The 23,388-nt window shown below is 39.7% G+C and overlaps 1 protein-coding gene across 2 annotated transcripts; it reads left to right on the plus strand.

Annotated features, from left to right (window-relative positions):
- Positions 1–3,354: 3,354 nt before the first annotated feature.
- Positions 3,355–23,122, plus strand: CD200 (CD200 molecule). 2 transcript variants are annotated; one of them, XM_043448914.1, is made up of 6 exons: positions 3,355–4,159; positions 7,970–8,051; positions 11,238–11,558; positions 13,858–14,130; positions 16,399–16,506; positions 21,841–23,122. In XM_043448914.1, exons 1-6 carry the CDS (start codon positions 4,148–4,150, stop codon positions 21,846–21,848), a joined length of 804 nt encoding a protein of 267 aa, XP_043304849.1. In that variant the 5' UTR covers positions 3,355–4,147; the 3' UTR covers positions 21,849–23,122. The 2 variants fall into 2 exon arrangements, with proteins under 2 accessions (XP_043304849.1, XP_043304850.1); XM_043448915.1 differs by lacking the exon at positions 7,970–8,051.
- Positions 23,123–23,388: the final 266 nt, after the last annotated feature.

Genomic DNA, 23,388 nt, shown 5'->3' on the forward strand with positions numbered 1-23,388 from the left:
AGTAATTTGGAAAGATTTGTGCCCCTATGTTCATTGCATCATTATTTACAATAGCCAAGATATGAAAGCAACCTAAGGTCTCATTACTAGATGAATGGATAAAACAGATTTTATACTATGTACAAATCTGTACTATTTATACAGATGTACTATTGCTAAGTCACTTCAGTCATGTCTGACTCCTTGTAACCCTATGGACCTAGTCTGCCAGGTTTCTCTGGAACCTGGATGGAACTCTGAACCTGCATGGAATTCTCCATGCAAGAATACTGGAGTGGGTTACCATTTATTACTCAACCATAAAAAGAATTAGATATTTCCATCTGTGACAACATGAGTGAACTTAGATGGTATTATGCTAAATGAAATGTCAGACAGAGAAATATCAATACCACATGATTCCATTTATATGTGGAATCTGAAAAACAAAACAAAGGAACAAACATAACAAAATAAAAATAGTCATAGATACAGAAGGTTGCCAGAGGGGATAGAGTGGGAGGATGAAAGAAATAGATTAGGGAGATAAGGATGTACGAACTTCCAGTTACACAATAAATGAATCAATCACAGGTATGAAAGCTATAGTGTAGAGAATATAGTCAATAATTATGTAAAATCTTTTTATGGTCTAGATGATAACTAAACCTATTGTGGTGAACATTTTGTAATGTATAGAAATATTGAATCAGTATGTTGCACACTAGTAACTAGCATGGTGTTGTAGGTCTATTATACTTCAAAAACAAACAAACAAGTTCATAGTAAAAGAGATCAGATTTGTGGCTGCCACCAGCAAGAAGGTGGGGGAAGAGGGAATTAGATGAAGCTGGTCAAAAGGTACAAATTTTCAGTTATAAGATAAATACTAGGGGTGTAATGCACACCATGATAAATATGACTTTTGCGACCCCTTGGAATGTAGCCCACCAGGCTCCTCTGTCCATGGAATTTCCCAGGCAAGAATATTGGAGTGGGTTGCCATTTTCTTCCTGACCCAGGGATTGAACCTGGGTCTTCTGCATTGGGAAGCCCAGTTAATGTGATACTTCACATTAACAGAATAAAGGATAAAAATCACATGATCATCTCAACACACTATAGAAAAAACATTTGACAAAATTCATCACCCTTTCATGATAAAAACTCTGAACAAACTAGAAATAGAAGGAAAGTATCTCAAAATAATTAAGGGCATATATGAAAATCCCATAGCTAACATTACACTCGACAATGAAAAAATGAAATATTTACCTCCAAGATAAGAAACAAAGCAAGGATACCCACTCATGTCACTTCTATAGTATTGGAAGTCCTAGCCAGAGCAGTTAGGCAAGAAATAAAAAGCATAACAATCAATAAGGAAGAAGTAAAACCGCCCCTTTTGCAGATGGCATGATCTTATATATAGAAACCACCCCCCCCCCAAAAAAAACCAGTTGGAACAAACAAATTTAATAAAGTTATAGGATATGAAATTAATAGACAAAAATTTGGTGTTTCTACATATAAACAACAAATTATTTTATTTTCCAAAAAGAAAATTAGGAAAATCAATCCCATTTACAATAGCATCAAAAGGAATAAAATTCCTAGATATATATCTAACTAAAGAGGTTAAAGAATTGTAGGTTATCATATTAAGTGAATTAAGTCAGAGAAAAACAGGTATTATATAAGATTACTTATATGTGGAATCTAAAAAAGTAATATAAGTAAATTTATTTACAAAACAGAGTTAGACTCACAGACATGGAAAACAAACTTATGGTTACCAAAGGGGATGGTGGGGACAGAGGGAGGGAGAAGTTTGGGATTAACATATGTTCACTACTGTATTTAAAATATATCAACAATAAAGATCTACTGTGTAACTCAGGGAACTGCATTCAGCATCTTGTAATAACCTATAATGGAGAAGAATCTGAAAAAGTATATATATATATATATATAAAACTAAGATCATGGCATCTGGTCCCATCACTTCATGGGAAATAGATGGGGAGACAGTGGAAACAGGATCAGACTTTATTTTGGGGGGGCTCCAAAATCACTGCAGATGGTGATTGCAGCCATGAAATTAAAAGATGCTTACTCCTTGGAAGGAAAGTTATGACCAACCTAGATAGCCTATTAAAAAGCAGAGACATTACTTTGCCAACAAAGGTCCGTCTAGTCAAGGTATGGTTTTTCCAGTGGTCATGTATGGATATGAGAGTTGGACTGTAAAGAAAGCTGAGCTCCGAAGAATTGATGCTTTTGAACTGTGGTGTTGGAAAAGACTCTTGAGAGTCCCTTGGACTGCAAGGAGATCCAACCAGTCCATCCTAAAGGAGATCAGTCCTGGGTGTTCATTGGAAGGACTGATGTTGAAGCTGAAGCTCCAGTACTTTGGCCACCTGATGCGAAGAGCTGATTCATTGGAAAAGACCCTGATGCTGGGAGGGACTGGGGGCAGGAGGAGAAGGGGATGACAGAGGATGAGATGGCTGGATGGCATCACCGATAATGGACCTGGGTTTGGGTGGACTCCGGGAGTTGGTGATGGACAGGGAGGCCTGGCATGCTGCGATTCATGGGGTCTCAAAGAGTCAGACATGACTGAGCGAGTGAACTGAACTGATGATGTATGCATTTCACCCTGTGAACCACTCATTTAATCAAAAAATTTAAAGTATTTAAAAAAATAATACCTTTTTAGCAGTAGTTATAAAAGACAAAGTAGAGTTCAAAGTTATTTTTTTCTTCCATATTTTGAAAGTTAACTCATTGCCTTCTTGCATCCAGCAGTGCTTTGTGACATTTAAAGTCACTTTGATTCTTTTTCTTGGTGTCTCTACTTGTCATATTTGAAGCTTTAAGAGTTTTGTTTAAGTTTCCTAAATTTGACCTTTAATTTTGCTATATGTTAGCTTTCTCTTAGGAGAAGGCAATGGCACCCCACTCCAGTACTCTTGCCTGGGAAATCCCATGGACGAAGGAGCCTGGTAGGCTGCAGTCCATGGGGTCGCTAGGAGTCGGACTCGACTGAGCTACTTCACTTTCACTTTTCACTTGCATGCACTGGAGAAGGAAATGGCAGCCCACTGCAGTGTTCTTGCCTGGAGAGTCCCAGGGACGGGAGCCTGGGGGGCTGGCTGGCGTCTGTGGGGCGCACAGAGTCGGACACTGACGTGACTTGGCAGCAGCAGCAGCAGCAGCTTTCTCTTATGTATCTTGTTTGCCACTCCATGAATATTTTAGTCCTTTCAGAGTTTGTTTTTCTGGAAAAAAAAAATCAGTATTTTATTTACTGCCAAGGAATTTGCAGCCTTGAGTATAATAGAAGCTCTGTCCCAATACCTTGCCGTAGGTGTGGTGGTCAGGGTTGGTGGTCGGGAAAACAGAAAAGGCTATCGGAATTGAACATTTCATTGATCTGTCTTTTGTTTGTTTGTTTGAAGAGCCAAGAACTCCAGAACTTGTTAAAATAAGAAATATCCTCATCATCAATGCAAGTGGAAGAAAATTTCTCACAGCAGAGAAAAAAACCCAGTCACATCAATAAAAGAGAGATCATTACAGCACTTATGGTTTAAATATATAATTTGATTCTGGATAAAAATAAATACACATTTGCTTTGCAAATTGTCTGTTGGTTAAATTCAGCTTCAAAATACTTGGATTTTCCGGGATGGTAACTGGGGAAACTGTAACATTTCTCAAAAATCATTTCATAACTTGCGTGGTCCACAATGCAGCCTGCCATTCCTCCAAGCACCACGCAGTGAGGCAATTCATGTCTTCCCACCTCCTCCTTTCCCTTTCTTTGTCTGTATAATGAAAATGGAAACAAGGTATCTTTTTCCAAACACTTGCTCAGTCTTCCCAGTTGCAACCTCTGAAAACGGCGAAATGCTTTGAAGACAGGAAGAGATGAGTACTATTTAATCCCCCCTTACGCCTCTGCGTTGCGGGGTAGGGTAGGCGGGTACAGGAGTAGGGGGCGGGGCCTGAGCCGGGCGGAGGAGGAGGAGTTAAGCGGCGAATCCGTGGGGAGCAAAGGCGTCTTTGCTCCGCGGAACTGGAGCGGCTCTCCCTGGTCCGGTGTGAGATCCCTCCAGGCTTCCCAGCAGCAACCAAATAACCTGCGCGGCCAGGAGCGAGGATGGAGTGTCTGGTGAGCTAGGCCAGGCGTGGAAAAGAGGGCGCAGGGTGGGCGACTTCTCTCCGGTGGCCCCGGGGCGGTGGCGGGCTGCGAAGCTAGGCTGCGGGTTTCCCCTCTCTGATTCAGAGCTGGGATTCCTGCTTGCGCTTTCCTCTCAGTTCTGAACCTTGCAGAGAAGCGGATCTTGCCTTCCAAAGCGAGGTGTATAGGCCATACCTCCATTCCTGGGGTTGCGATCATCTGTCGCGGTAAACTGGAAACAGGATGCTGCCAGGTGCAGGCTCTGGAGACGCTTTCTCCGATCACTGACATCCTTTGAGAGGAAATGGGCCTGGAGGCGGACCCTGGCTGCGTGGATAGAGGGTGCTGTATTGGCTCCATTTTGGTCCTGAAATCTGCGGTTGGGTTGCAGAATTTCAGGATCAGGCTGGCTCCTCTGTGAAGCTCCAGCCTCTTTCTGCATCCTCTGGGCCTTTGCCATAGGAAGCCAAAAGGATCGGATAAATCAGAGTTAAAACCCAGGGTATCCGTGAGAGACAGGCATTTTGTTATCCGGGATCTAGGTATATGACAAAATGAAGGAGAGGATTTTCATTTAAATTGGTAACTGATATAAAATAATAATTAAAAAATCTAAATACAAGTAATGCCTCAAGATAATTTTTTTGCATATGGTTTATTGGCTAGACTACACAGCCAGTTATTTCATTGCCTTCCTTAACAAAGAAGAATGGTGGCCTCCCAGCTAGTGTTTACTGAGTGCCAGGTGCTCTTAATCTTCACCCCTGTCCTTCAAAGAAGGAGTTATTACCCAGTTTTACAAATAAAGAAACAGGCAGACAGGAATTTTTCCAAGTCCATATGACTGTGGCAGCTTCAGGATTTGAACCTACAAATTTTCAGGGGAGGGGCAGTGTAGCTGCCAGATGGACAGCTGTCAGGTAAGACCCAGGTCTCTGGACTCTGGCCCTCTTGGCAAGGGTTATAAGTGGACTTCTCTACTTCCATTATTGTGTGATCTGATTAATGAATTTTTTAAGCTGTGTAACACATACTGGCATTTACCATATCTTAAGCACTGTATTAAGTACTTTAAATGCTTAATTAATTCTCAGTAACGTTAGGGAGAGAGCACTTGGCCAGGTGGCAGTGGTCAGGCTCTCTCGCCCAACTCTACTCGCGTCCCACAGCTGGGATCATTTGTGGTGCTGCACACACATCATGGTGTGGTCCTATAGAAGCACCGCCTAAAAAGCTCTAGGAGAGTCAAGTTGAGTCAAATGTTGGTGGTTGCTGCTGTGTCAGCCATTGGAGAGTAAAGCATGTCTACCTTGCCATGGTGAATAAAGAATGTCTGCAATTCCTATGACTCCTTGCAGCTTCTTCCAGCTTCTGTACTTATGCCTTGCCTACACTGGGTTCAGTGAACAGTGAGATACAGTGAGCCAACTGGTATAGTTGGCAGGATACACAGCAAGTAGAGGAGCCTGAGGCTCCACAGAAGAAGTCAGCAGGGAAGTGGTGGATGGTTCACCTGCCAGCACTGAAAAGGTGTTACAGGAGGTGAGTTCCCATTTGCCGGACAAGGTGGCATGGACGGCTGCTGACACCGGGAGTGACTTTTCCTGACTGCCCTGAAGGTGAATATGGATAGTGCCATGATGCCGGTCCCCAGTTACTAGCAAGGCCCCTTGGGCAGTTGAGACCAGAGCAGCAGTATAAGCACCGATAGCAAGAGATACGGGTGGTTACATGAGCTGATGATATGGGTTATGGTCCTGAGATACAGAGGACAGTGTACTGTAAAGGCAATGTCTTTTGATGCAGATTTAGAACAGTGTCCTGTAAAGGCTGTGTCCTATGATGTGCTAACAGTGTACTGTAAAGGCTATGTCCTCAGATTTAGAAAAGTGTAATCATGTTGGTGGGCTGTGAACACCCCCAAAGATCCCCTCTTTGAAGGGGTGGGCCCGGCACCTGTGGGGGAGTTTTGTGGGTCCTAAATGAGAGAATCCTCAGGGGCAGAGTTGCCCCTGTGGAGGTTACTCGCCAAGGGAATATCGTGGAAGATGGGCACGTAGATTGTGTGGCGAGGGACCCTGAAGGGGTGGAATGTAGGGAGTGAACAATTGGCCAGGTGGCAGAGATCAGGCTGTCACCTCACTCCACTCAAATCCTACAGCTGGGATCATTCGTGGCACTGCGCTCACGCATCATGGTGTGGCCCCATATAAGCACCACCTGAAAAGCTGGAGGAGAGTCAGGTTGGAGTGAGTTGCACTGAGTTGTGTGGTCATTGTTGCTGCCACGTCAGCCATTAGAGAGTGAAGCCTGTCTGCCTTGCCTCGCAGGATAAGGAATGTCTGCAGTCCTGTGCTCTTTGTATCTTCTTCCAGCTTCCCTACTCAAGTCTTGCCTACCCTGGGTTCAGCAAATAGTGAGATACAGGCAGTAGCCTAATGAGATAACAGCTACATTGATTTAGTGTTTATTTTTATCAATCACTTTATAGGAGCTTTACATATACCATCTCATTTAACCTTTTTAACAGAGAAGATTGGTACTGTTAATTTTTTCCTGTATCTCCAAGAGGTAAAATGATTTGTCTAAGCTTACACACCTAGTATTTGTGCTAACCTGAATTCAAATTAGCCAGAAGAAATGTGTGCCTAATTAATAGCAAGGCTTTCTTTCTAATTCTTTTCACCTCAATCACTGTGCTTCTGTTTCTTAAATGTTACTGTCTCCCAGTTCCCACATCTTGTGGTTTGGTGTGTGTCTGCTTTTTCTTTTATCCTAAAATACAGATTTTTACTCTGAGAGCTACTAAACTATTTGCATTCCTCATCACAGCCTTTACTAGAACCTAGATTTCCATGTGGCGTGATGGTATGGAATCAGAATGCCAAAGAAAACTTCTGGTTTCAGAAGCCAAAGTTTTGAAATAACAAGAGCCTAAGCATTTGAGTTTTAAAAGCCTAAATGATGAAAGACCAAGGATAGGCATTCATCCCAGAAAAAGCTGATGGGACGAATACAAGGTGATGGAGGAAGCAGCTTTTCTGACCCATGGCTGGGAGAGCAAAGAGAGGCTGATTAGCATTGGTTTGTGTCCTGAGAAGGATGCTCTGTGCCTGGGCCCAGGAGTGGGGAGTTTAGGAGGATGGTGACTGCTGCAGAGTAATCTGTCTCCATTCCACTCTTCATTTTATAGCAAAATGATTCCCAGAGTAATACTCTGTTAAATACCACAATGATTTGTTTAAAAAAAAAAACCCACAAGGCCAAGGATTTCTGCCCAGACACATGAAAAATAAAGCAAGGGGGAAGAAAAAAAGCCAAATACTGGTTTTAAAAGGTACAATTTACATAAATTGTGCAGAATTTGCAGGAAAATCTCCCTCAGCAAGTATCAAGGCATATTCTGCAAAGTGGTTACACCTGAGTTACATTTTTAATATTAACAGATGTGGATTATTTGGGGAGTAAATTTTCTTCAACATTTGCAGTCTGTGTTTTCTGGGTATATTTTTGGCAGTTTGTTTTCTCATCAGTCTTGACAGTGGTGGCTTTGGGAGCATGGCCTCAAATTGCTAGGAATGGCCATAATGAAAGAACCACATGGCTGCTTTTCCCATCCCACCCTAAGCAGCCTCTGTTATTTCTTCCATTTATAGTCCCTGGTTCTGCTTCCACAAAACCAAAGGCTTCCGGTGGTTAAAACTTTAGCTGCAGTTTTTCCTGATACAACAATTAGATTGAAGCTCCCTTAGCTTTGTCCACATTCAAATGCCCATTTCTGTACTTGCTCTCTGTCTTCAGGTGTTCAGAAGGCTCGTCTGTCATCTGTCTACCTTCCAACTGATTTGGCTCTTGGCAGCACTGGTGTTATGCAGGGCACAAGGTAAAGATACTCGATTCCCCTGCGTGGGATCCAGGAAACACGGTTTCCGGAGTGGACCTCTGACCACTCTCGTCTGTGCTGTGTCCATTTGCATGAATTATTTAACTGTGTAATTTGTTTGGAAGACTGGGAGTGGTTCTTTCTGCTTTCCACATTTTTGTTTTCAAAAACTTTAATATTAAGAAACTTTTCATAGATAAAACCAGACATGAAAAAAATTCTTTCTGAATTAAGACATCATTTTTCACCTATCAAAGTGAATAATGTTTTAAAACAATAATTCCTTATGTGTGTGAAGACATGGGGATGCGTGGGGGAGTAAGAATGAATTTGCCCTCTAGGGCTTATCTTGCAATAAGCCTTAAAACTGGGTGTGTCCCTCTTACAGAAAAATATTAAAAATTGTGAAATATGAAAGCTACATGGGTTCACACAGTCTGTTATATAAAACACACCTGTGCTGTCCGCTTATCTGCTGAATTTCCTACTTCTGCCAGACCTTTCTCCTTGGTTCCATAGGAGACCACACCTCACTTACTGATGGCCTTTTATTACCTTTTGTGTGGTGTGTACTATGGGCTTCCCTGATAGCTCAGTTGGTAAAGAATCCACCTGCAATGCAGGAGACCCCAGTTCGATTCCTGGGTTGGGAAGATCTGCTGCAGAAGGGATCGGCTACCCACTCCAGTATTCTTGGGCTTCCCTCATGACTCAGCTGGTAAAGAACCCACCTGCAATGTGGGAGACCTGAGTTCAATCCCTGGGTTGGGAAGATCCTCTGGAGAAGGGAAAGGCTACCCACCCCAGTATTCAGGCCTGGAGAATTCCATGAATTGTATAGTCCATGGGGTTGCAAAGAGTTGGATACGACTGGGAAACCTGCACAACAGTGTGGTGTGTACCGTAGTCATCGGCCTTCACAGGGGCACAAAGGGACGCTTCACACCATGCATAGCACAGGATTTACCCACTGGGGGACCCTAAATGGGATTTCACATAAGCAGCAAATAACTGTAAACTTTCCATTAAATTATTTCTTGCATAGTCAAAGAGAAAAATCGCCCTAGAAGTTAAAACTCTAGTTTTGATCCCCTTTTTACTCTCTATTCTAACAGCAGCAGTTTATTCAAATCTATGCTCTGTACTCAGCAAACTTTAGGAAACCCCATCCTAACAACAGCTATTCCCCTAGAACTTTTTGCAACTATCAAGAGTGCATCTTACTGAAATTGGAATTTTGCAACACTTGGTGGTTCCAGTTTGTATTTGTTGCAATGCCCATCTTTTCATTCTTGATGTTGTAGAGCAGATATTCTTTTTTTCTAATTACTCTAGTCATTTTATCTGTGTTATTAGTCAAAAAATAAAACAACAGATTTTGGTGTTTTAAGTCAGTATTTTCTATACTGTTTTATTAATTTGTGCTTTTAGTTTTATTAATTCACTCCTTTTATCAATTTCTGGTGTGTGGGAATTTTGAATGTATGTAGGTATTCATTTTTCAATCTTTCCTGTTTCCCAATAAATTAAGTTAGGATTAAATATTTCCCCCTGAGAACTGCTTTATAAGCCTCTACAGCTTTTAATATATGATATTCTTATTGTCATTCATAGTGATTTAAAACTTTTGTTATGATTTCTGGTGTAATTAAGGAGACAAGAGTATGTAAATTTCTAATTTTATTGCATTATGGACCCAATGCAAGGTCATTTTTTTTTTGTATACTACTTCAAGTTTAATTTCGGGGTGTGTTTCACATGTGGTTTGAAAAGTGTGTATGTTTTCTTTTGGGTAAAGGTTTATAAATACATGCTCATATGGACATAGTACATGTACATGTATAAATATTTGTTTTTAAAGTCTCCTATATCTTTGTATTTGATTTTATTTCTTTACTTATTTTTTAATAGGTGGAAGTGAAAATTCTGAGAGAACAGTGAAAAATTCTCCCATTATGATTATGGATTTATGCATTTTCCTTTGTAGTTCTATTAGCTTTTTATATACTTCAGAGTTATGTTGCTAGGTACATGAAGGTTCATGAAGGATATATCTTATTTCAGATTCCTCCTTTTATCATTTTGAAAAATACATTTTTGTTTCTTACAGTGTTTTTGTCTTCCATTTCCCCTTCTCTTTCCTTTTAAAAATCTTACTTGGACTAATATTGAAATATCAGTCTTTCAATATTTCTTTAATCTTTTCTGTATTTTTAATGCTTCCAATTCTGGAAGAATTCTATGATCTGGTCTTCCTACTTACTAATTTAGTCTTCAGTAATACTCATTCTGCTAAGGCAGCCAGGTTGTGAAAAGGGTTTATTTCTCATTTTATACATCTCTAGTTTCTTCTATTTACAGTGCTGGTTCCTTTTCACACTTGAGATATCACATTTGTCCATGTAAAAATGTTTATTTATTCATTTGTAGAGTTTATTATTCCTCTATCATTGTGTTAGCTTACTCAAGTGTTTGTCTATTTGTTATTGTATTGAGATTTCCCATTGAGTCATCTATCGTATCAATAAGAGTAGCCATCATTGGAGGGGGAAGAAATTATTGCCATACCTTATATTTTGTACTACAGTCAGTAGAAACAGGGGACTGTGTAGACTGTAATTTAGTTGTCAAAGCTCTCTGGTACTATCAGCCTCCTGGAGCATTGTCCTGTACATCTCTCTGTCCATGTTCCTATATTTACCACTGCTTCCTGATGGCAGACGTCACTACTGCTGCCCCTTCCTTTTCAGATGTGTGTGTGGAATGTATAGGGCTGCTGTAACTTCTTCACTTAAACTAATCACTGCATATTATCCATTGACCCTTTCTTATTCCTAGCTGTTACTGTTCCAGGCATAAACTCACTTGGTGATACTTCTATCCTATCTGGCAGTTTCCATCTTCAACCTCACTTCACCTAATTTCCAGCCTACAGGGATTCTTCATGTAAATTCTGGCCACTGGGAGTTTGCTTTCTTATTTTTCTACTCTGCCACTCTAAAAGACTGAACAAACATATTTGAACTTATATTTCTTTAGCAACATCAGGAAGGTAGGTAAATGTTGTTTTCTTTTTTGTATTTTTCTTTCTTTCTAAATTTGACTTTGAACATGCATCGTTTATCAAAAATGTTTATTTGTGTATGTATTAAAATATAAATGTTCTTTTATGATTCCATGATAAAGTGGTGACCCAGGACGTAAAAGCGCTGCTGAACACACCTGCTTCTTTAAGATGCTTTCTGCAACATCCCCAAGAAGTTTTGATTGTGACATGGCAAAAAGTCAAGGCTGTAAGCCCAGAAAACATGATCACCTACAGCGAGAACCATGGGGTTGTAGTCCAGCCTGCCTACAAGGACAAGATAAACATCACCCAGCTGGGACTCATGAACTCAACCATTACCTTCTGGAATACCACCTTGGAGGATGAGGCGTGTTACAAGTGCCTCTTTAATACCTTTGGTTCTGGAAAGATCTCAGGAATAGCCTGCCTCACTCTCTCTGGTGAGAGTCTCTGAGAATACATTGTCTCTAGCTTGAAATGTTATTTTGAAGAATGTTTGAAATGTAGTGGAGGTAGTACCTAGTCTTTCAGGATCCTAGCCCCAGAAAGGTTCATTGGAGGACACTTGACCTTTCTTGTCTATTGTGTAACTGTGGTTACGGTTATTTGGAGAGTTCATTGACCTATGTTGAATCTTTGCCTGGAGTTATCTTTGCCCTGAAGAATACTCTTGTTGTCAACAAGAGTAAACTAAGGACCATAGTGAGGATAAATTCTCCCTAAGCAGTGCTATGGTTCAGACCTGGCATTACCACTAGGAGTCATGTGACCCTAGAGGAGTCCTGTCCATGGTGTACCAGAGTTTATTTATCTGCACCATAAGTGTGAAATAGATCATCTCTAAGGTCCCTAAGAACTTTCATATTTTTGAACCTAAGGACAAAGCCAGATTGGGCTAAGCTGGAGCCAGTTATGGGGGTCCCTCTCATTTTTATTTCAGTGGATCTTTCGCAAAATTGATACAGCCATGCAGCAGAGGTTCTTCATACCCAATGCCTGCTAGGGATTTAGCTGAAAAATAAGCATTCTTCTAAAATCTAAGAGGCTTAGTTTGACAAGATTCCTTTCCTGTTAACTGATGCTTAGCTGGGATCAAGAACTAAGAATTAGGAATAAGGGGTAGTTTTGGAAGATGCACACTTGGTGGTGGTTTTAGAAGGGAAAAGTCAAACTTAGGGTTATTAGGAATGTTAAAATGAGAGTTTGAACACACCAAGAATATTGGACAAGGGATAAAGAGAGGCTCAGTAAACAAGAATGCAAGGGAGGTAGGATGACACCAGATAACATGTTTCTTTCACTTATTTTGCCCATGAGTTGTCTCTGCAGGATCTTGCATCAGGCTTTTCTTCTTGACTTCTATTTCTTTCATTCCTTTGTCTCCTGTCTCCATTTTTCTGTGTCTCTTCCCTCCTCCAATCCTTCCTTCCTCTTCTTTTTTTTTCCCTACTTTGCTCTTTTTCCTTGCCCCCCTCCCTCATTTCCTTTCACCCTTCCTTATTTCCTTCTTTTCAACATTTTCTTCCTTTTCCTTCTTGTGTCATATTTTTCTCATTTCTGTTTCCTCTTTCCTTTTTGTTCATCTTTCTCTCTTGCTCCCTTTCTTTACTCATTAATCTTTGAATAATTTGTATGCCTGAAACGCAGACTCCTCTGTGTCTTCTAGCTGGTAATTCTGTAGTTTTTCCTCATAATGACACTTTCCAGCCATAAGGTATAAGTTTCATCCAAGTGATTCTTTGATATACCAGAGAACCCTGCTAGCCAGGCTGGCCATTTCAGCCGTACTGGTCCTCCTTTACTTTTATTTCTCTTCCCCCAGGGCTCACTGATGTTAGTAATCTGGGCTCTCTGGACAGAGCCACAGTCCTCCTGTAGGCTCATTTCCTCCAGCCTACTCCCACCCACCTACCTCTTGAACTTCTAAACACAGACAAGCTTTTATTTAGCACCGCCCTTTAATTATCTTTTGTGCTCCAAAGCCAACCATAGAAAGACATTTGCATTTGCTCAGCAGAGATAAACTGTACATTCCAAGGAAAATGAACGCATTAGTCAAGGGACTTTTGAAAGGGAACAGGGTACAGCTGACCTAAAAATGTCCTTTCTTCATAAGCTGTTTGTTTTGTGTTAACTCCATAAGGTGATCTCCAAAGTCCTCACAACTGTCATTCTGTGATTTTTCTGACTACTGACTGAATTCCTAATTTGCATTTTGTATAGATATTTCAAACAGGGACTTTCTAAGTCTGCTCCATGCCTCTTATTCACTGGCCCAGTTCCAAATAGAAAAAGGCTTTTTCTATGTGGCAGCCCCCCTATAGGCTCTCTGTTCTGAAACTGCTCTGGTTTTCTGAGGAGTGCAGACCAGCTGTGTGGAGGTGCTGCTTGATAGTTGTTGTCCAGCTGCTTGAGAGGGATACCCAGAAGGAGGCAGAGATACTGCATTGCCCACGAAAGAGAAAAGAATAATTATTCTCTGCACTGTTTGGGAGGAAATGTACCCTCTGTCCATCTAGCTAATTCTCTTAGAGACAAGCTCCATAGAGGATCATTCTTCTCACAGGGTTGTATAGGCCAGTCTCTACCCTGCTGTTCAGAGAATTAGACAGGAAGAGAAGGCCCCAGTTTGGATTGGATGTGCCACATTATCCCACTGTCTTTCTGTAAAGATCTTCCTCTCTTCTCTCTGAGGAGAGTATCGGACTCACATCAGATTTTATCATTTTCTTGTCCCAGTACAGCCCACAGTATTCCTTCACTATAAATTATCTGAAGATCACCTAAACATCACTTGCTCGGCCAATGCTCGCCCAGCCCCTATGATCTCCTGGAAGGTCTCTGGGTCAGGAATTGAGAACAGTACTGAGATCGTCTCACACCCCAATGGAACAACGTCTGTCACCAGCACCCTCCAGATCAAAGACCCCAAGAGACAGGTGGGGAAGGATGTGATCTGCCAGGTGCTACACCTGGGGACTGTGACTGACTACAGGGAAACTGTGAACAAAGGTAAGAGAGGTTTCTGTGGTCGCAGGTGTGGACACACACCTGCAAGGTGGTGAATGCTCTGCAGGGCCTCTTGGCCTCTTAGCAGAGAAGCTGATAAGGCAGAGAATGGGATAAGTAGGGGAAGAAAAACAGAGTTGAGGAAGCCAGTATAGCCTATTTTATTGCTTTGGCAATTGTGGTATGTTGCTCACACACTGAATGCTTTTACTGAGATCCATTCCATTGATTTATTCTTCTGTGCTCCTGAGTATTTGTTATGCCAGAAATGTGACAGCAAGGATTCAGTCCCCGAACACAGGAAGCTTCTAGTCCAGGAAGGAATGAAGAAGGAGCTGGGTAGTTGTAAAAATGCAGGTTAAATGCTTCCATAAGAAAGCTATGGTAGGAGTTTGGGGTTTTTGAGCAGGAGCCACCTGTTCTCCTTGATTGACCCTGCAACAAACCATTCTCTGATAAAAGGGGGAAAAAAAAGAAAGCCGTGGTATAACCTGGGAAGATTGAGAATGCAGAGAAGGAGCATCAGCTCAGTCTGGAGGGATTACAATGTTTTCCTGGAAGAAGTCACATCTGAGATGAAAACTTTGCATAATCTACACTAAGGGAAAGGAGCAATAGATCTTTTAGGAAAGAAGCCAATCTGAGTTTTCCCAACATCATTTTAAAATAAATTGCTTCCTGCTCAGGACCTCTTTTGCTGTCTTGTATTTCCATCTAAACTCTTATCTCTGGGTCTCATTGATACAAGAGGTAAAGATGATGGGAGAGAGAATAAGGAAAGCAGTGGTCTTAGAGGCAAGACACTTCAGTGACAACAGCCATAGTTTCCTTTCTCTGCGTAGTTTTGAAGCACTAACTCTGGATGAGGCACTCATTTAACAAGCCCCCTATTAAAAGATATTGCTGCATTTTTCAGGGTACATTGTGAACCCGGAAAAGTTTATGCCTCATTTTCATGTGCTCAGTTGCTCAGTCATGTCCAGCTCCTTGTGAGCCCATGGACTGTTGCCCACCAGGGTCCTCTGTCCATGAGATTTTCCAGGCGCAGGTTGTCATTTCCTACTACAGGGGATCTTTCCAATCCAGGGATCAAACCCTTGTCTCTTGCATGGGCAGGAAGAGTCTTTACCACTGCGCCACCTGGGAAGCCCAGATAGCCTCTAATGAACATGTCTTGTAGTCATTTCTGGGGTCCTTGAAAAAGCAAACTAATTAAAAAGTAAACATTTAAGTAAATTTGATCAAGATGTTTGTGGTGTTAGATTTGGACATTTATGACAAGATCCTTAGATTTCACCAAGATGAAGGGTAAATTTCCCTGAAAAGCAAGAATCTGAAAAGGAACATGTCTTCTTTTCTAAGAGTGCCCAAATAGACTGATTATCATTTATAACATTTATATCATTTGTATAATATTTGTTCATTCTGCAAGCATTTACTAAAAATTTTCACACTTAAACCATTATGTCAAGTACTAGATCTATTGAAGACCAATCTGAACTCTTAACTAGTGTCTAACACTAGTGAGACCAATCTGAAGGTGCTCAGTTAAATTATGACATGACAAATCCCATTATAAAGGTATGGAGAAGATGCCGGAGACTCCCAAATCAGATAGTGCTTTTTCTGACTTTGTATTACACAGTGACACTGAGGAACTTATATGTAGGCTAAGTTGCATTTATTGACTACTAGAAAGAAGTTTAATAACAAAGACATTGATTAGAAGGAACACAATTAAAACATGGAGATGAGTTTATTCCTGGAGGTTGGAATCATGAGATTCATTATTTTTCCTTTATATTTTTCTATATCTTCCAAAAATTCCTCAATAAACATATTGATTTAATGGACAGTATGGCAAAGATTATGTGCTTTGAAGGCAAACAGATCTCTGACCAAGCCTTGTTCTACCAATTACTACGCTGATTTGGGGCTTACCCAACTTCTCTGAGCCTCAGTTGTTTGTTTTTTTAATTTGTTAGATGATAGCAATAATAATACCTAACTCTTGAGCTATTTTGAGGATTAAAGAAGGTAACACATTCAAAGCTCTTACTACATAGTAACCACATAAAACATGTTAATTATTATTTAAATGCTATTAAAATAATATGAGGTCATGAATGCAGACCTTTATATACTTAAGAATAATTTTCATCAAAAGTACAATTCTAGTAAAAACTCATTACAACTATTTCTTTATTACTTTTTACCTCTACAGCTTCCACTTATCACTAGTTTTTCCTTTTCTCCCCTCAATATCCACAGGCTTTTGGTTTTCAGTTCCACTGCTGTTAAGCATTGTCTCCTTGGTAATTCTTCTGGTCTTAATCTCAATTCTACTCTACTGGAAACGTCATCGGAACCAAGATCGAGGTGAGTCCCATAGGAAGTAAAAAGAAGGAAAAAATTATTGTTTGATGACAATCTGGGGTTCAAATGAAGATATAAATAAGGGATGAGTGCTTAGTCATGTCTGACTCTTTGTCACCCTGTGAATTATAGCCCGCTAGGCTCCTTTGTCCATGGGATTCTCCAGGCACGAATACTAGAGTGGGTTGCCATTTCCTTCTCCAGGGCATCTTCCTGACCCAGGGATTGAACCTGGGTCTCCTGCATTGCAAGCAGATTCTTTACCATTTGAGCCACCAGGAAAGTCCTAAATAAGGGGTGATAACCATGAAATTAAAAGACACTTGTTCATTGGAAGAAAAAATATGATGAACCTAGACAGCATATTAAAAAGCATAGACATCACTTTGCTGACAAAGGTCTATGTAGCCAAAGTTATGGTTTTTCTAGTAGTCATGTATGGATGTGAGATGTGGATCATAAAGAAGGCTGAGCACCAAAGAATTGATGCTTTTCAACTGTGGTGCTGGAGAAAACACTTAAGAGTCCCTTGGATTGCAAGGAGATCAAACCAGGCAATCCTAAAGGAAATCAACCCTGAATATTCATTGGAAGGACTGATGCTGAAGCTGAAGACCCAATACTTTGGCCATCTGATGCGAAGAGTCAGCTCGTTGGAAAAGAACCTGATGCTGGGAAAGATCGAGGGCAAGAGATGGGGACAACAGAGGATGAGATGGTTGGTTGGCATCACTGACTCAATGGATATGAGTTTGAGCAAATTCCAGGAGACAGTGAAGGATAGGGAAGCCTGGCATGTTGCCAGGGGGTCACAAAGAGTCAGACATGACTGGGCGACTGAACAACAGGTCAGCTATCCCACTGAAGAGACTGTGAACCTGTCCAATGTGATCACCATCTCAGTAGTGCTTTCCGTGTTATGTGCTCACTATGGCTCAGACGCTCTAGGCAATGCACAGGGGATAATAACTGCATCATGTCATCCTGCCCTTATACACTGTTAATTTCTTTCCATCTCCTACAACATCTATCACAGTATCTTATGTATACTCACTAAATGTTCATTAAAAGAATGAATGAATGAATGGAAGGGTAGATTTTCAAACAGATTTTTTCAATTCCACTTCTTAAACTGCAAATTCAGTACCTCATAGATGCTGAGTCTAAACATTGTGAAAGAATATAAAACAAGAGACACTATCAAACAAGAGGAGTCAGCCAGAGGGGAAGAATTAAACTTCTTTCATTTCTGAAGACACTGCATAATTTATTAAAGCTAATGAAAATGTGCAGTTTATGTTGTATGTAGTGGGAATTTTCTAGGATGAAGCAATGCTGTGGGAGCTTTCTCCAGCTCACATGACTGACAGAAAGGGGAGGAAAATGTTCACTTTGAGTGTTATTTTACATTTCTATTAAAAGTATCACTCACTGGGATGTTTCAAAAGAACAGCATGTATACTATCTATGGTGAAACAGATCACCAGCCCAGGTGGGATGCATGAGACAAGTGCTCGGGCCTGGTGCACTGGGAAGACCCAGAGGAATCGGGTGGAGAGGGAGGTGGGAGGGGGGATCGGGATGGGGAATACGTGTAAATCTATGGCTGATTCATATCAATGTATGACAAAGCCCACTGAAATGTTGTGAAGTAATTAGCCTCCAACTAATAAAAATAAATAAATAAATAAATAAATAAAAAGCAGAGACATGACATTACCAAAAAAAAAAAAAAAGTATCACTCACGTGCTACCCTTTTTCCTCTTTTTATGTCTCATAGATTAATATCTTTCATGTTCTAAGCTTTTTGAACATTTAATTTTGCATAAGCCTTATATAAATACTAGATGAATTCTTGTGATTTTGTAAGGAAAACAACAAATCACCAGCATCAGTGACCTTTTGCAGATGTAGATAAAAGGATTTGTTCTGTAGGGGACAGGAGATTGCAAATCAGATAATCTTACTGCACATAAATTTAAGCCCATAGAGCTCCTTGTGCTGTCACTCAGCCCTGTCTGACTCTTTGAGACCCCATGGACTGTAGCCTGCCAGGCTCCTCTGTCTGTGGGATTATCCTGTCACGAATAGTGGAATAGATGACCATTTCTTTCCCCTGGGGATCTTCCCAACCCAGAGATCAGGGATTGAATCCAGTGTCCTGAGGCTTCTGCATTGGCAGATGGATTCTTTACCACTGAGCCACCTGGGAAGCCCTTAGCTCTCTGCAAAATGTCAAAGGCAGAAGGCCAGTTGACTCTACTTTTTCCAAATATTTTGCTTTTCCAGTTAGGAACTGAAGTTGACTTCCTTCCCTTAACACAGTTAACAGCAGGCCTAAAATTAGAATCCTGGTCTCCTGACCTCTGCTGGAATATTCTTCCAGTTATGGTTTCCTGACTTGAAAGGCACAGTTGTTAATTGTGTTTATTTTAGTCTGTGCTTGCTGATATTGCTCTATACTTCTGTAAATGTATAAGCAGAAAAGTATGACATGTTCAAATTCATTTTAAAATGTCCCCTTGAACAAGAATCTCATAATACAGTCCATTCAAGCCCAAGGTAAATTTCACTAGAAAGGGACATTTGCAAAATAATTGTCCTTTGTTTATTAAGTCTCATATTTTCTGGGAAATATAATTGTTCATGCCTTATTCAGTTGCTGAAGTAAAGAGAGTCAGCTTAAGGTTATTTGGTCCCATATACTTAAGTAGCTAGTAAAATCAAGTGTCAGCTATGCTGGAGACAAACTCTCAAGGCTGAGAAAATACTGGTTTGTTAAGACCAAAACTTAAGTAACCCAAAAATTTGGAAGAAAAGGAAGAAAATCATCAAATATAGTGACTTTTAAAAATTTCTTTAAGTAAAAAATTTTGGTTGTCAATTTGTGATGAAAGTGAATAGTCCTACCACATTTTCTTGTCATCTTTAATTTTTATTTTATATTGGATTATAGTTGATTTACAGTGTTGTGTTAGTGTCAGGTATACAACAAAGTGATTCAGTTACACATGTATCTATTCTTTTTCAAATTCTTTTCCCATTTAGGTTATTACAAAATATGTTTCTTTACCCTTTGTGTTTTTTTCTCCTCTCTTTTTCTATTATCTTCTGAAACATAAAACTTTTGGATGGGCAGGGAAACATGATCAGTCAAAATGACCCCAAGATTTTGGACCTCAGTGACCTGAAAAAATGGTCATGTGAACAGAAATGGAGGTGGAGAGGGGGAACTGAGAGAGTGTGTGTGTGTGTGTGTGTGTGAGTGAGAGAGATCAGTTTGTGGGGAAAGAAAAAGTAGAGGTGAATTAGGTTTTGAGCTTATTGAATATGAGTAAACAAAGAATCATCTCCCTGGAGCTGCCAGTAGTAAGACAAATCTGGTAAGAAAAGTCTGTCAAATCTTTGTTAGATAAATGACCAAAATTATTTATTGTAGATTAAAATCACTGATTTATTGCTCACAAAAACATAAGCAAATTTATAGGTTTTAGACAGAGGGGTAATCTCTAATGACAGATGTTATTTTCATAGAGAAGTCAGGCCCCTTTTCTTAGGATTTGATGTAATGCCAGAGAGTGTTGGTTTTTTTCAACAGTAAAGCTGTTCTCTGAGGAAGGTGTGATGAGTTAGAGGCAGTTTCTCTTTGCACCATTTCTAGAGAGATCACAGTTACTTCTCGTGAGACTACAACAGTATGATAGTAGTTTAATAGGTTTTCAAATAACTTTTTTTTTCTTTTATGAATCAATATTATGAATCAATACTCTATTACTAAATAGAAAGTGAAAAGAAATTAAAATTTCCCAGGGAAACTTCTTGATAGTTTTTTCCTATTAAAACCCAGTTGATGTCATAAATTTGCCCCTGACATATACTACAAAAACATTAAATTTGAGGTTAAGAATAATCTTTTATTTTTCATTAGCCAAACCACCAATGATTACAAGCTTCTCAGAAACAACTTCACTTCACCTAATTTTTAGAAATTTTTATTCTGAGTAGCAGTCTTCTATTGTTTGGGTCACGGTTGAATTGGAAACCAATGGAAGACTTAGACAATCATGTGAAATGCATATTCCAAACTTCATTTCTCTTCAAAATATCTATGTCAGGTAAAAGTGATTTATTTAAACTATATTATCTATATAATTACTTTGATTTTTCCCACTTTGCTTCACAGTAACCTAACCTTATAAATGAGTTCTCTGCAATGATGATAATGGCAATGTTAGTGAAACACTATATTCTGGGTAGAATCAAGTCATTTTCTCTTATTTTAAGCTTAGGACTCTATCAAATAACAGCAATGCTCATTAAATAATTGGTGATGCTGAAATTGGAGATTAATTAGAAGAATAATATAAAAGATATATGTTTCCAAAAAAAATTAAAATCTTTGCTTTACTAATAATGGTACTTAAGCTTCCCAGTTGAAGGCTGGCTGAGTGGCAACTCTCAGCCCATTCCAGTGTAATCATGGTTTCAAGCAGAAGAAGGGATGCTTTAAATGAGAAAAGTGTAAAGCAGTTATTGTTGAACAACCTAGGTTAGAACTGCTGGGAGAAATCTTGCATCCCAAGGCTATCTGTCTATAAAATTTTACCCTTGAATCGGTATCAATGCCACCCATCATATCAAAATGTCATAACACAATCCAGTCATAAAGTAGGTGGTTAACAAACCTGCAAGTCTGGGCATTCTTGCCTGAGCTGTTCTGTGTCTTTCACCATGGAACAAATCACTGGTATTAGAAATGTTGGCACAGTTAAAACATGCAAAACTTCAGGTTCCAGTGAAGAATTACTTAAGATTACACAGAGAGTGAGATTTGGAGCCAAGATAAAATCCCAGATCTTTTACTTCACTGTTTACCTGCCTTGTAGGGAGGCCCACATTCTCCCAGTTTAAGGGCTAGAAAGCTAATAGTCTTATAAGGGCCTCCATCTGTCTAGTTTGTGACCATACCTACCTTGATGTCCAATAAGTGAATATCCATAGGAAACAAAGCTCAAGGTCTTAAAATACATGTGGATCATTTGGAATTCTTGAGCCTGTTCTTTTACTTGTAGTCTTACATGTATTATTAAGCAAGTATAATCTTGCTTAAGAATAGTAAGCTATTATTTCCTAGAACTACTCATATCCTTTTAAAGAGAGGCACAGTGCCTCCCAGCACACTGGGTCAGCGATATCTACTTCCTTCTCTTTGCTGATGAAATATGCACTGGAGAATTCTGTGTTTATTGATCCTTCTATTATCTATCTGCTGAAAATCTATTAGAATAGAAATTATAGATGTTCAAAGTTCGTATCTTGATCTTTCTTTTACCCAGAGCCCTAGAGGAGTCACACAGAACCCTGAAAGTTATTTCCTGGTCTACTTGAATCTGACTCAGGAAGCAAGCAGAAGAAAGAGGGTCATTCTCCAAGGAACCTAAAAGAGCAAAAAAATGGGAGTCAAAGGCCTAAGAATTTCAAGACTTTCCACTGCCACGCAGGCCACCCAGTGCTTCTGTGAGTTCCCAGAGGAAGTCATTTTACCTCTCAGGTCTGTTGTAGGACTTGGTTTTGCAAAATGATGCAGTGTTGTGCTGTTGAAAGGATACTGGACTTGGAGCCAGGAGCCACCGCTCGGAGGTTGACTTTGACTCCAACTGGTGGCAACTCTGTGTTAACCATATCTCATTGAACTTTCACGTTCGCATCCAGAAAGTTAAGAAGTTGGACCGAATAATTTGCCATTCTGCTCTAAAAACAGATGTAATTCCAGGGAAAAAAAAGGATAAATAAAGAGAAAAGAAATGAAAGAGAGAAGAATACAGGAAGATAGGGACCAAAGAACTTTTCTGAGACTGCCTTTTGCCTTTCTGTGGATATGCCATCTCTTCTTCCCTTCTTCTTTGGTCCATAAGTCTATTTCCTCATCACTGGGTATCTTGTCCACTGCCTGCTTACTGTTTTTGCTATTAACTGGTCTTTCTAGAAGTCTCAGTTTCACTGCTCTTCTTCATGTACTTCTATGATGTTTACCACATGGACGTGGAACTGAATTTATTGTGAAGTAACATTGGCAACCTTAACTTTGCTTATCTGTTTTTATAGCAGACTAAATATTGTTAGTCTTAGACAGCAACTTGCATTTTTTAAAAAGCATGCATTTCTCATCCATTTGTCTCATAATATGACCCAGTCCTATTTTAATCATTCTAAATTCAACCTAGTATAATGAAATATATTATGAAAAGAGGTGTTTAGAAAGTTTTCTGAATAGCAGTCAGTTAATTCAAATGCTTTGCCTCCCCCAACTTTTTTTCTCATAAGGTAACTTGTCACAATAGCAGAGGAAGCATGTATGGCTGTACAAATTCCTTTGTTGTAAACACATTGTTCTAACTAGTGGAACAGTTTTGAACTCTTAAATCATCATTGGACCAAGCTGGTGACTTTTTCAGTATCTTTTGCTTTCTTGTCTGTATCCAGTGACCTAGGAAGTTGTCTTTATTGTTGTATTGAATATTTATATATTTAGTAAGCTTTTCATATGTTATTTAATTATGTATTATTTCATATATTTGTATTAATATACTAAATAATTAAAAGTGTCTAACTACTTGGCTCATGATATTCTCTTGGGGAATGTGGAAAATGTGGACATTAATGATAATACTTATATTTTCCCTCTGTGTGTGAAGCCCTCCCCTCTCTCAGTCTTCTAAAAGATGCTGTTGACATTTCTGATTTCTCACAACAGAGATGTCCTTCTCTGACCAGTGAGAGCTCCTTCATGTTGGTGATATGACCCTGTCAGTTTTGGAGCACTTCCTTATATATGCTGTTTTGATTTTGCTTTTAGATACTAACCTTTTCAAATGAATTAGCTC

Source organism: Cervus canadensis, chromosome 27 (genome assembly GCF_019320065.1).
Source record: "Cervus canadensis isolate Bull #8, Minnesota chromosome 27, ASM1932006v1, whole genome shotgun sequence".
Taxonomy (NCBI): Eukaryota; Metazoa; Chordata; class Mammalia; order Artiodactyla; family Cervidae; genus Cervus; species Cervus canadensis.